At 40.9% G+C, this 13,935-nt stretch overlaps 1 protein-coding gene across 1 annotated transcript in view; it reads left to right on the top strand.

Moving 5' to 3' along the window:
• slc12a2 (solute carrier family 12 member 2) overlaps nt 1-13,935 on the top strand; it is a gene marked incomplete in the record, with an annotated part of 71,385 nt that overhangs the window by 50,486 nt on the left and 6,964 nt on the right. Inside the window, 6 exon segments of the mRNA XM_037692719.1 lie at nt 67-146; nt 1,052-1,195; nt 5,722-5,844; nt 6,906-7,017; nt 11,876-11,962; nt 13,711-13,846. Coding sequence (XP_037548647.1) covers nt 67-146; nt 1,052-1,195; nt 5,722-5,844; nt 6,906-7,017; nt 11,876-11,962; nt 13,711-13,846 — 682 coding nt within the window.

Genomic DNA, 13,935 nt, shown 5'->3' with positions numbered 1-13,935 from the left:
AACTTGTAGTGTTTGTCTTTCATACGTTCAGAATACTTTGTGACAAACTATTTATTTTTATTTTAGTGATGCCTTTGACTTCCAGTATGGTGCTGTTGTTCTGCGACTGCAAGAGGGCCTGGATGTGTCTCTTATCCAAGGACAAGGTATCAAACATGTCTGACAAAGCCATATGTTTTTATAGAAGCAGCTAGCTCATTGCTCACTTTACTGAGGTCTGTCCTCGCTTGTATAGACTAATAAAAGAATGGCAGATGCAGTCAAATCACATACAAGATCATTCAATTCTTCCTTCCACATGCATCTTTTTTCAAAAGTTTCTAGTGTTTAATAGTTTTTCCCAGATTTACATTCACTAATAGTTCCAAGTCCAAAGATTTTTAGTAACAAATACAAAATTATGATCTACATTTTTTTTTCTAAAGTCATCAATCAGGTCTTAAGTTTTTTTGGTATTTATGGACATATTTATTGTCTCCACATCATTTTAATCGTTACATCAGTTCCGCTCTGCAAGTAGTTTCATTCTTATTGCTGATTAATCCAAACTTTGATGGGTCACAGTCAGACTTAATGCGCTGGATTACATTGAATTAGGCAGTATGCTTACATGTTGGCAGAGAAAAAAAAAAAAAAAATCAAAGGACCGAGTACACATCCTTGAGGTGTCTCTGATGATGTGTTGCCTTATTGTCATTGCCCACTCTGATCACTTTATTTTAGCAGGTAGTCCAAAATTCAGATACATGATTAAGTTTTCAGTCTAAGCAGCGAGATCTTCACTCTACACCACTGTGGGAAGAATATTGTTTAGTTATTGTTTATTTTAAACACTATTATGGGCCATTTAATGTAATGCAAATTGAAAACATGTTGTTGGTTTTTGTCAAGGTTTCAAGTTTAGCTGGGTTGTTACAAACTTCAGGTTGTCTGGCAACCAGGATTGTTTAGTAGATTCTGAACCTAATGTATTCATGTATCTTCTGTAAGCTCCCAACGTTATAACAGTTTTACTAGGTACTTATGTTTTTCTCTCTTTCCATCTGTCCAGACGAACTCTTATCCTCCCAGGAGAAGTCTTCTGGAACGAAGGATGTGATTGTTTCCATTGATACCAGTAAAGACTCTGATGCTGACTCATCCAAGCCGTCTTCCAAGGCCACCAGCCTTCAGAACAGTCCGGCTGTACATAAAGGTTAGCCAGGATCACATCAAGCTACTTCATTTTATTTTCTCTGTTCATCCACCAAGTAGAACATCCAGGTTTGATATTATTAATTTAGCAGTAGGGTTGTGTTTTAAAATACAAACCATATTTGATTCTTATTTGCCATGTTTGTGTGTTAGTTGAGTTTGTTAGTGTGTCGTTCAGAGGAAGGCTAGTTTAACTGTATTTTGTGACAGCCCTGTTTAACCAATCAATGGCTTCCTCCATTTTGTCCCACTGACAGGAACTCCCTCGGAGACCTTTAATCTTAGTTTTCCCTCTGGGCCCAGTTTTAGTCCACAGATGTTTTTTGGCCGCACTGTGTGTGTTTGTGTGTGTATAAAAAAAGAGAAATCCTCATGTATTGTTGCCATTTACACAAACGAAACAAGCAAACCGCTGTTCTCCTTTTCATAGAAATGTTGACCCAAACACTTCCAACTGCAGGAGAAGCACCATGCTGTGACTGAAGCTAAGACAAACATACAACTTACAAAAAAATGCATGTGTAGTTAATTTAATCACATTATAACAGCATTAGCAGTTTTCTAAGAAAGATGCAAGAAGCTTTTAGATATACCTGGAGTTAATCTGTACAGAAACGGGGGGGGGGTCTCCATATTGTTAATGTTCTGCTTCAGTGAAAGTCAAAGAAATGATGTGATTAAGACGAATCCCTCTGAATCCTCTTAGTGTCCCACCTGAACGGTCGTCAGCTCCTCTCTAGGCAGAGTTACCTTAAACCTCAATCGCCCTCTTTTCCTGTGTGACACTTTCAGTTTAATCCAAGCACAACCTCCGTGGAGTAGTCGAGTCTGGAGATTTGGAACAGATTCATGCGTATTTAAAGCTCTTACATGTCCATGGTGGGTGCTTACTGAAGACCAGCAGAAAGCAGTTTGATTTAACTAGACTGCCCTGGTTCAGGTTTTTATTGTTCTGGTCAGGCATGAGAAATTTTCCAGAAACCAGAGAGACAAAGTGGAGCTTTGTGTTTTTTGAAACGTCACACGAGCAGAGCTTCCTGTTTACTCCATGACACTGAGTGACAGCCTGAAATTATACAGCTCTTTTGGAGATTAGGAAGTGTAATATTTTCTGTTTTACTGTCTTCCTTTCTGATCACAGAGAATCGCATCAACATTTCACATAAAGTTGTTTTTTCTCCTTGTTTACTTTATTTTTCCCAGACGACGACGACGATGGCAAAGCTACAACTCAGCCCTTGTTGAAAAAAGGCAGGAGATCCATTTCATTCACTTGTCTTAGACTCTTCTTTCTCTTCCTGCTTTTTACTCATTTCTAGCTCTTTGTTTTTTTTTTTTTTTTACTCTTGCCTTCTGTCACCTCATTTTTCTCTGTATATTTTAAATTCTTCTTGTACTAACATACTGTCCCTGCACCCCGCTGTCTCTGTCTTGTGTCTCTCCTCCGTCTGTTCTGTGTTTCCGGCCTGCTAGCTGCTTGGACTAGGGGAATAACATCCAGTCTTTTCATCTTTCTCCTGCTTTTCCTTTTAACAGTCTTTAGCTTCGAGCTGAAGCTAAGTCTCTGGCGTTCTGTATTTGATAGTGCCTTCAGTAGTTTCTGTTTGAGTGGTGATATCCATCTTATTTATTTTAGTTTTTTCACTGCTTCTCTCAGTAGAGGTGATGATCTTTTATAGCTTTCTTTTCCAGGATGAAAACTGCTGTCCTGTTTTCATGTTTCAAACACATCACTGCTTCTCTGTTTGTACGCTCTTGAGTATTAAGTGTTTCTCCTGTGTGTTTTACAGCTTAAAAGCACAACTGTAACTCTTTCGTGCTTAAAAGAAAGGAAAAAAATAACATGTTCTTGTTTTGTTTAACAATCAACAAAACTCACAAATGTACAGTTGACTTCAGCTAAATAACTTCAGACATGTTTCATGACATGTTGCTGTGTGCATTGCTGGCATTTCAAAAACTCATCTGGCATTTAAAAAACCTCTTAATAATAACCTTGTCACAGTCTGGGACTCGCTGCTTTTTAATAATAATAATAATAATAATAATAATGTGTATGTATTGTGTTCCCATACAATGGTGAAATTGGCCCCCTAACACAAGTAGTTTAAGTGAAGACTGATGCTACAATGAAAACAATAGATTTGATCAACATCATCAAATAACCCATATGAGCGAGCTCATTTGTAAAACCTCCTGGTAATACACTGATCATTAGTTTTCTGGCAGTTCTTGTATTTTTTCATGGACAAAAGTTCTCCCAGTTTTGTTGTTCCCTGCACGAAAAGAGAATTGGAAATATCCATCCAGCCATGATTATAGCGAGTGCTATAGCTTGGAAAATTAGTGAGGTACCAACTTCCATTCTGGCGTGCAACTGCATCTAGGTTAGGCCTGTCACGATAGCAAATTTTGCTGGACGATTAATTGTCTCAGAAATAATTGTGATAAATGATAATATTGTTTGAAATTTAACAATTGTTAAATTTTAGAAGAAATGTTGATTTGTTTGTAATGTAGTACCTTTTTTGAGCACCTGATGGCAGTATAAGACTATTTGAACCAAAGGATGGATAGTTGAGCAGCATTTGTCTCTAAGAAAAATGGGAGGGAGGACCCTTGACGTGACATGGGCTGACATGGTGGACACTGTGATTTGAGCTCTTGCATAGCACTCAAAGCTTTTAATAATAAAAAAAAAATCAGTAAATAAGTTCTCAGCTTGTTTTTGCAGAGAAAAACGACTTTTTACATGAAGGCACAGGTTTCAACCGTGAATTATCGAGCTCGACAAGATGGAGGTTTATTCCCGAGGTCGGCCTGTTAGCTTAGCTCGTAGCTTAGCTTCTCAGCCTATCTGCTTTTAACCATCCAAAAACATGTTTTTGGATGGTTAAAACAGATTTTAAAGAGAAAAGAGAAAGGGAGGGGTCAGTGAAGAGCACCAGAGTTGAGCTGTGTCTTCAGTAGAAAGAGAGAGACACGAAGAAACGATAAAACTGGTAAATGAAAATGAGGTTGATCATTTTTATTGATCATGCGATTGATTTATTGTTTATCGTGACAGGCCTAATCTAGGTGTTAGTAAGGTTCCCTTCCAAAGCTGGGCTGCCACGTCAAAATTCAAGATGGCCACCACCGTAATAGTCTATAATGGTCAAAGCCACCATTGGCCACCCCTTGGCGCCTCCATTGTACCTGGTGGTGGATTCAATGTCTCCCTCCATTCGGCAGGATCAGTCTGCACCGCTTCGTATAAAAAACCCACAAAACTACCTCTATTCATCTACACAGTGTTGCTCCTACCCACTTGAATATCCATCCATCCATCCATTATCTTTACCCACTTGTTCCATTTTGGGTCACGGGGGTCGCTGGTGCCCATGTCCAGCAATCACTGTGCGAGGGACGGGGTACACCCTGGACAGGTCGCAAGTCCATCACAGGGACACATAGAGACAAACGAGACAAACAACCATTCACTCTCTCATTCACACCTCGGGACAATTTAGAGTTGCCAATCAGTCTAACATGCATGTTTTTGGACTGTGGGAGGAAACCGGAGCACCCGGAGAAAACCCACCCACTTGAATATCTTGCATGAAAAACATTTGCATTCCCTGCTCAATTCCAGTCCTGAAAAACTCTCCTTGAAGCTACAAACATTCACTATTCAAATCCTTCAGCGACAGGGAAATCAGCGTCCTGCTTGTTTACTATAAATCTGTATCTAACCGATAGCTGTGCCTAATCGTCCACATTTTCACTCTTACAGATCAGATTTGTATAGAAAGTGTCCTAAAAGATGTAATAAAAGCCTTGGCTTTTCACTGGCTCCTCACTTGAGTCTGTTGTTTAGTCAGACTACAGTGGAGTGTCATAACCTGGTGTCGTTTTCAGAACTACACCTGGGTCCGTCTGTCTCTGGACTGTTTCCTAACGCATATATCACAACCGTAACAAATGTTTAACAAAAGAAAGAATAGCATGGCCAAAATATGTCCCTTTTCTGTTAAAGCATCTGTAAGTTAATTTAAAGAATGCTTCTTCAATAATCCTCAGTTCACTGCAATCAGTCACAAAAAGGCATTTAAGACAAATTTGTCCTGAAAGCAAGAAACGTGTATCTGCAACTGTTAGTGTTTTAAAAGACAGAAGATATTCTAAAACCTTTAAAATATTTCCTTTTTTTTTTAAATTATGAGCACAGTTAGAAAATCTAACTTTGTGGTTTTCTAGATCCTCTTTCCTCATTTAAGAGTTGTGCGAGATATGTTTTAGTTGCTCTATCACATTTTCTAACAACATTAGAGCTGTTCTTCTTGATATAACGTCACAGTCAGTTCTGTGCAGTTCGGGCCTAAAAACCTTCAATTTCTTTGTTTTTGATCCGTCGTCTGACTCCACTCTGTGAGCTCCAACCAAGCCATCAAATGTTCCAGCTTCACTAAAAGCTTCGTGTCGCCGTTAAACGAATCTTCATGTGATGTTGTGGCGTGCTTGTGTGTGTTCTGAATGTCGTTGTAGACCAGAAGAGTCCGACTCTACCTTTGAATGTGACCGACCAGAGGCTGCTGGAGGCCAGCCAGCAGTTCCAGAAGAAGCAGGGCAAAGGCACAGTGGACGTTTGGTGGCTGTTTGATGACGGAGGTGAGACTGACAAAAGAAACTGCGTTTACCTCGTCTCTCTGGTGAAACTACCGTAGCAGTGATTTATTTTTGCATGTGAGAATGTTTGTATGCATTCCCTTAGGGCTAACACAAGAAGACAAAAGTTGTGAACACATCTGCTCCTTCTTATTAGATTGATTTCAGCTGTATACTTTTCCAGCTTCACTCGTTTATATGCCTAAACTGAAGTGAGTTGATCATTCGGTGTCAGAGCATAAATACAGTGGAATTAGCAAAATCATATGAAAGATTGGTAGTGTTCATTATTTTCCATGTCAGAATGAAGGAAATCGTCAGATCTCAGCCAGAAATTGGGTTATAAATATGGGGGAAAAAACAAATGCGTTACTTCACTGTATAAGTCGCAGGCATGTTAATTTATGCAAAAAAAACCGCGACTTATGCAGTGACAACTACAATACTTACTACTTGTACTACTATTCCTACTTGGTGTTTTTTCACTTATCGCAGGGCTTCAGGGTACGGCTCCCCCGCAATAAACGACAGACTACTGTGTACAATTGACAGGTTTGTGTATAAAATAAAAATACAAAAAGAATTATGTAATAACACAACAGACACCAAATTAAATCTTTTCTCTTTAGTCATAGGAGACATAATGTATTAAATTATAGAAACGTAATCGTCGGTATGTGCTGAAACAAGGCTCGGTGATGATCAGTAGAGAGGACAGATTTGATGTGGGGAATTAAAGTCCTGATTTGGGAACTCTGTTAGTCCAGCTGGGTGTGAGGACACGAACAAGACCCGAGGCATGTCGGACATTTAAACTGTGATCAGTGACGATTAAAGTCTGGCTCGTCATCGTCGCCTCACTGACAGCCAGTGCTGACTCTTCGGTGCTGTCTGGATTGTGCAGACCACAGCACCCCTAGCTCGGTTATATTTGCTGCTTATAACTTCCCCTACAAAGAAAATACATTTTATTTAACTCAGCTGTTTAGGTTGCACTAAAGAATGTAAGATTAATGTAATAAACACAGGTGGAGATGATCTTTTGTTTGTTATTCTTCATCCAGGTTTGACCCTGCTGATCCCTTACCTACTGACCAACAAGAAGAGGTGGAAGGATTGCAAGATCCGTGTTTTCATTGGAGGCAAGATCAACAGGATTGATCATGACCGCCGAGCGTAAGGACAACACATCCTCCATGTTTTTTTAACGTTCATAATCATCAGTTGGGTTGACAAAAAGGGCAGGTATTTATTCTGTTCTCACTGCAGCGTTACTATGTTGTATTTTTACTTCATCATGACATGCTAAATCCTAAAACGATGAAGAAAATGATAAAAGTGAGAATAAATTTGATTTGGGTTTAGTCGAGGGTCAGTTCTGGTCAAAATTATTTAAAAGATGATATCGATAATTGACCTTGATGTCTAGATATGTGTCAAAATTTTCATATAGAAATACAATTATCTTTTATTATATAGAATTTGAAGCAAACTTAAGTTATTTATTAATAAAGTGTAAATATACCAAATTAAAAAAATGCATTAATTTCTTCTCCCCACCGGATCAGGCCTGCTGACCTTGATTTAAACAAACGCACGTGGTGTCCTTTTTTTTTTTTTTTCTGAACATGGATTCTGCTGGAGCATGGTATATGCTCAGCATCTGTTTCCATGGTGATCCATTCAGGTTAAACCACAGACCTCTTTGTACTTTTGAATGCTACACGTTCAGGTTCAGTGTGCTTAATTTCCCATCATCCTCTGCTGTGCTCATTGTACAACATGATTTGGCAGCAACATCTCCTGCAGGACAACCCTGCAGCCGTGCTGCTGTTCTGCCCCATAGTGGATCCTGTAGCTGCAGGTGGCTCAGACGGTAGCAGGGCTTGGTTTAAAGCCATTTACTCTGCAAGCACTGAACACACACACAAACACGCATGCGCATGTGTGTTTTCCTGTCTACAGCAGCTTCCTGTGCACACACCAACTCCAGCTGCAGATAATGTAGACCCACCCCATGCTCTGTTTGCACCCAGGAATTAAAGCTGTACCATCTTGTAAGTGAGGAATTTTACTGGGAAACTGACTGACGAACAAAATGAGGAGATCTCCTGAATCTTCTGACTCCCAAACTACCCTGAGAGTTTTGAGCTTAAAGACAGGGACACATCCTTATCAAGATCTAAAATGAAATGAAATAAAGGCCTTAAATTCATTAAAAAATATTGTAAGCTGGTCTTGAACGTGTTACTCAAAGGTCTTAAAATTTGTTGGGGCTGGACTATTTCATCTCATGGTTTTTTGGGGTTTTTTTTTTGGTTTTTTTTTGCAGGAATTTTCTGTCAGGCAAAAGTTTACATTGAGTCATGCACAGACTTCTTCCTTGCGTTTTTTAACACAGGCTTTGGTTCAAACCTTGATACACATTTGTACCACCTAGGCGGAGGGTTGCATACACTTCATCACCCCAGCTCCAAGGTCAAGGTCACAAATCAAGGTCAAAGGTTATTCCAGGTGCTTGTCTGGGACATTGATGTATAATAGTTTGTTGATGAGCGTAAAATGTGCCGTGTGCGTTTTGTTCTCGTAGGTCCAGGTTGATTTGGACAGCTTTTCCTTCTAATAAATGAGATGGAGAAACTGCAGTTTGTACTTACTCCGTTTATCTTTTATCTGTTTACATGTAAATGTTTATTTTTCCAGTTTGTCTGGAAACCCAAATGTCAAAAGCTTTTGTAGAAACTAAACTTTAGTCATTAGAATTGTGGTTTGTATTTTTAAGCAAACTTCAAGAGCTATTAAAGGAGACCGCAGTGTTTTGAAGGACATCCTGTCTCCTCGGTGGCCTCCTCGTCTTCCCTCTGGATTATCGCTGCATTAGTGTCATTACTGTTTGACCACAAAAGCTCATTTCCTTTTAGTTTGAGCAAAAGTTTGAACACATCAAAAATTATTTCCATTTTAGAGACGCAGCAAACTTCTGTCAGCGATTCATTTAGTTCGTCAACATCTGCTTGAAGACATCTTGTCCTCCGAGGACAAGAAGACAAAGCTCATGTCTCTGTTTTGTGCCAAATCTCATCCCTGTGACTGATGATGACGAGGCCTGCCTGATGTTGGGGGGCAGGTTGTTCCAGAGTTTGGGGCCCATGACTGAAAAAGCCCGATCTCTGAGCTTCAGTCTTGTTTTTGGAACAGCCAAAAGCAGCTGATCAGATGATCTCAGGGCCCGAGAGGGAACGTAAGGTTCCAGAAGCTCAGAGAGGTAAAGGGGTGCGAGGCCATTTAGGCACTTGAAGGTCAACAGAAGAATTTTAAAGACTATCCTCGTACGAACAGGGAGCCAGTGAAGGGAGGACAGAACTGGAGTAATATGTTCAGACCTACGAGTTCTGGTTAAAAGCCGAGCAGCAGCATTCTGGATGAGCTGAAGACGTGAGATGGAGGCCTGGCTGATCCCAGCATAGAGTGTGTTGCAATAGTCCAATCGGATTGTGACAAAGGCGTGGACTAGTTTCTCAAGGTCGGGTCTGGACAACACTGGCTTGAGCTTAGCTACCTGTCTGAGTTGGAAGAAGCTTTTCTGCAGAACAGAGTTGATTTGTTTGTCAAACTTGAAGTCACAGTCTAAGGTCGTTTTCACACCAGATAGTCCGGTTGACTCGGTTCGGTTCGGGACCAATATTCATGACCTTTTGTTAGATTTGAGCTGGTGTGTTTGCATTCACACTGCACTGTGCAGTCGAGTCAACCTGTTGAACCAACCTATTCCCCCGCTCGCCTGTGGGGGCGCTGCACCAAGAACTATTGAAAGAAATGACACAAAAACCTCTGAAGACATGTCTTCTTCTTCTTCTGTAAATAAAAACGAAGTGGCATCAAGTTTTAGCAGTTTTAGGAGTTATATTTTGTCATTTTTCAAAAATGGACTTAGCATGAGCAGAAGATGAGACAGAAGACCATGGAGAATATTGTTTTCCACACAAGGCAGCCGACGGCTCCATATAAGGTCAGAGAAATGCGTGTTTGTTTGTCCTGCGGAGCGGGGCTCGGTCTGATTACATTCACACTGTACTCGAACCGTGCTGGAGTTCGCTTCTACCGGACCGAGACCTAGGTTTTAGCCCGGGCCAGAGTTCGCCTTTTTGTTCCATGACAGAGTTCGATGGCGCGTTCACCCCTCCCTAAACGAACCGGACTTTCTAGGAAAACGAGCTAGAGTTCGATTAAAGCGGACTAAACGGGGCTGGTGTGAATGCTCCCTAAAACCATCCTGAGATTTTTACCAGACTGCTTCAGATATGGCTGAAGAGAGTCCAGGTTGACAGGATCAGTGGTGGCAGTTGAGCTAGGGCTAAAAACAATGACTTCAGTCTTCTCATTGTTAAAACTTAAGAAATTTGAAGCCATCCAGGCCTTAATGTCATCCAGACATTTTAACAGAGGGTGAATGGAGCAAACACTTGCTGGTTTCACAGGCAGGTAGATCTGACAGTCATCAGCATAGCAATGGAATGAAAGACCTTGTTTCCTCAGGATGGACCCCAGTGGGAGCAAATAAAGTGAGAACAGAAGGGGTCCAAGAATAGAACCCTGTGGGACCTCACAAGAAAGAGCTAATGAGGCGGATACATTATTACCAACCTTGACACAGAAGCTCCTGCCACTCGGGTATGATTGGAACCATTCTAATGCAGCACCTGTGAACCCAACCCACTGTTCCAGCCGTGATATAAGGATACTGTGGTCAACAGTATCAAAAGCAGCAGTAAGGTCCAGGAGCACAAGTACCACAAATTGACCAGAATCGTTTGATATCATAATATCGTTACAAACCCTTACTAATGCTGTTTCAGTGCTGTGGAGTTGCTTAAAACCAGATTGAAAAATCTCGAAGATTCTGTTCTCATTCAAAAACTTGTTTAATTGAATGAAAACTAAGGAGGATGTAAAATGAGCTCAATTCATTTTCTATGAGGACAAAGTGGCAGAAAAGGCTAAATATTTCAAAAAGCTAAAGTTGCACCAATACCAAGAGTCATAGCAGTATTGTTCTGAAAGAGCTGAAGGTTTTGATTTACGATTTGTTGAAATGGCTTGAAAACTGCAGGACGAGAATCGCACTAAAAAAACGTAAGGAAGAAAAATGGATGATAACAGAGCGACTGCTTCATAAACATTCACACAAATATCCAGTCCTTTAAAGTTCTGTATTATTTATATGTTGTATAAATCTGTAACGATGCCCCTCACCGCTGCTATCTGATGCATGCTCACACGGCCTCTCATTGTTCTTCCAGCTGCCTCACTTCCTTTTGTTGGATAAAATTAGCTTCATGCCACAGTGGTGGCAGGATCTTTGATCTGTGCAGCTTCACGTGCACTTTGAAACCCACTCTGTGTTGATGAGAAAATCCAACATGATGGAAATGGAATACGATGAACATTTACGTGGTTGGAATGTTCAAACTAACACGTGGGTCATCTTGAGTTAATGACCTTTGAATGCCTCTGAATGTTATGGTGTTGGTCGCTGTGTTTGTACATACAAATGTAGAGTTTTCAGTCAAACTCTCTCACCTTTGACCGACATCTTGAGAAAAACATGCGGTGGTGCTCAATGCTCCTCTTTGTAGACCTGTTCGCTAACTAAGTCTGCTGTTTGCCTCGGCGCTGCTCGTGTTTTGAGTCCAGGCGGACTGACTACAAACAGAAAGCAGCTTGATCAGGAGTTGGTTGTCAGCAGAGCTACTTTCAAAGTACCGTAGGAAAGCTTGAGGTGGTATAGGTACCAGGGATGTGTCCATGGCAGAAAAACACATACAGCTATAAGAATCTGTGGTCATGCCCAACACTCAACTCCTTTACACAACATTCAACAAGACTTCCAGAACGCCCGGCTACCTGCTCTCACTGAGTTATTTACAACGGTTTCCTCGGTCTTTCAGGATGACTCAGTGATCTTATCTCAACGTTCCTCCTTGCTTGTATTTTTCCCTGCAGCTCATACTGTTCTTTTTGTCTTTTTGTGCAGGATGGCAACTCTGCTTAGCAAGTTCAGGATAGACTTCTCAGACATCACTGTGCTGGGAGACATCAACACCAAGCCTAAAAAGGAGCAGTAAGTTCTGTTTGTTCCACAAAAAGAGGGTTTCCCATTTCATCCCAGGGTCACCGTTCCCACCTGAACTCTGCAGAACACACGCCTGATGTCTGCTGTACATGAGAAGTATCATGCACATGTTATCTTAAAGACAGGATAGAAACTCAGTCAAATATAAGCTCAGCTGTAGGTTCTTACCTGTTGTAGATAGCTTTTTAAACAACCTCAGTTAAGAGAATAGCGTTTGACTGAGGAGCCAATTGTAGTCTAAGCAGTGTGGACTGCTGCCGTGAACCACCATAAACGTTTGCAGATGGATCGTGTTTTAAACTAAACAAATCTTACTTTGAAAACGAATCCACTTTGACCGTGTTGATGCAAGTCACGGCTAATTTAAGCAGACGACACTAACGTATTAGTTCATGCAGATATTTTCTAAACCTCTACACCACCGTCAAAACTTATTCTAGTGATTCCGATTAAATTGCTATTACCGTATTTTTTGCCCTAGAAGTCGCATTTTTTGCATAATTTTCATGCCCTGCGACATAATATTTTCCATATTTAAAAAACAATTTTTGGCTGAGATGACAGTTTTCATTCATTCTGACTGAAAATATTGAACAGTACTATTTTCAGCCGCTAGATGGCACTCGAGTAGTGTGGCATGCCGTTGTGTCATGTAATAGGTAAAAGTGACTATTAATGACGCAATCGGCTTGCCACCTTCATCCAACTGACCTGGAGAAACCATCAAATCAGCTTCATTTCGCTGCGCCGCTCCAGCGAAATGCGTCGGCGGTGATGCATAATAGATGCGACTTGTATGGCGAAGCGACGTATTTATGTATTTTTCCACTTTATTAGACATATTTGGACAGATGCGACTTATAGGGCAAAAAATACGGTACATCCCTATAGGAAGTTTTACAGCTAGCTGTTGCCTCTGATTTTTGTGCTTACAAATAACCACAGAAATCTGTGTAAATAACGATCCATTGCAAGTTTTTAAAGCTTTATAAAGTAATGTTTGCCTGAACAGCTATGAAAGTTTTGAGACTGAAGCTGTTTTCAGACTGTGGGAATCCATTTTGATCTTAGCTCACATGAACAAACCGTTAACTCGTCTGTTCAATCCGTTTCCTCCAACAGGTAAGATATTCATGACTTTTCCACAGAACCCAACTTTAATAGCTCTAACGTGGTGATTAATCCTCACAGACTGGTGGCTGACAAAGGCCAGGTTAAAAGTATTGCCGGTTTCATCAACACTTCCTGTGAACGTTAACCTTTCACAGGAAGTGTTGTTTTATTTGCTCTAATTTTACTGTTTTAAAAGGAAGTTGTTACAGAAAGAAAACTGCTGATCAGAAAGTGTCATTGTTCCAGGAGCTCAAACCAGCTGTTGCCTCTCGGCTCTTTGGTTCATGTTGTCCATGAAACAAGCGAACGTCACAGGAGTTTTCAGAGATTTACTTGGACCGGTCTCTGCAGCCTCTCAGCTTACAGAAATAAAGAAGTTGGGCTCGTAGAGAGTCATAAATGTAATAATCCAGTAAATGTTTAAGGTTAGTCATTCATTAGATGCAGTATTATCATAGTGGTGGGTTTTTGTAGATGAAAACATTAATCTCTGCTGCCCCCATGTGGTCGGTTTAGGTTCATTTATTTAGAGACAAACTAAAGAAACCAGATCTGTATTTTGAAGCAGCACAGCTGAAGTGTGCTGTCTCAGGTTGTTAATGTTGAGGCCTTGTTGTTTCTAGTGTGGCAGCCTTTGAGGAGATGGTCGAGCCATATCGGCTGAAGGAAGACAACATGGAGCTGGAGGCAGCTGAGAGGCTGAAAAACAGCGAGCCATGGAGGATCACAGACAACGAGCTGGAGCTGTACCGCGCCAAGGTCTGAGCTCCCGAGACGTTCGCTGTTGCTCTGCATGTCCCAATGTGGACACCTTTTCTTCTGCAAACAGCGGGGGGGGGGGGGGGGGG

Source organism: Nematolebias whitei, chromosome 18 (assembly GCF_014905685.2).
Source record: "Nematolebias whitei isolate Nwh7 chromosome 18, NemWhi1, whole genome shotgun sequence".
NCBI lineage: Eukaryota > Metazoa > Chordata > Actinopteri > Cyprinodontiformes > Rivulidae > Nematolebias > Nematolebias whitei.
Note: the sequence above shows the minus strand (reverse complement) of the source record. Positions and strands in the feature narration are given on the sequence as shown.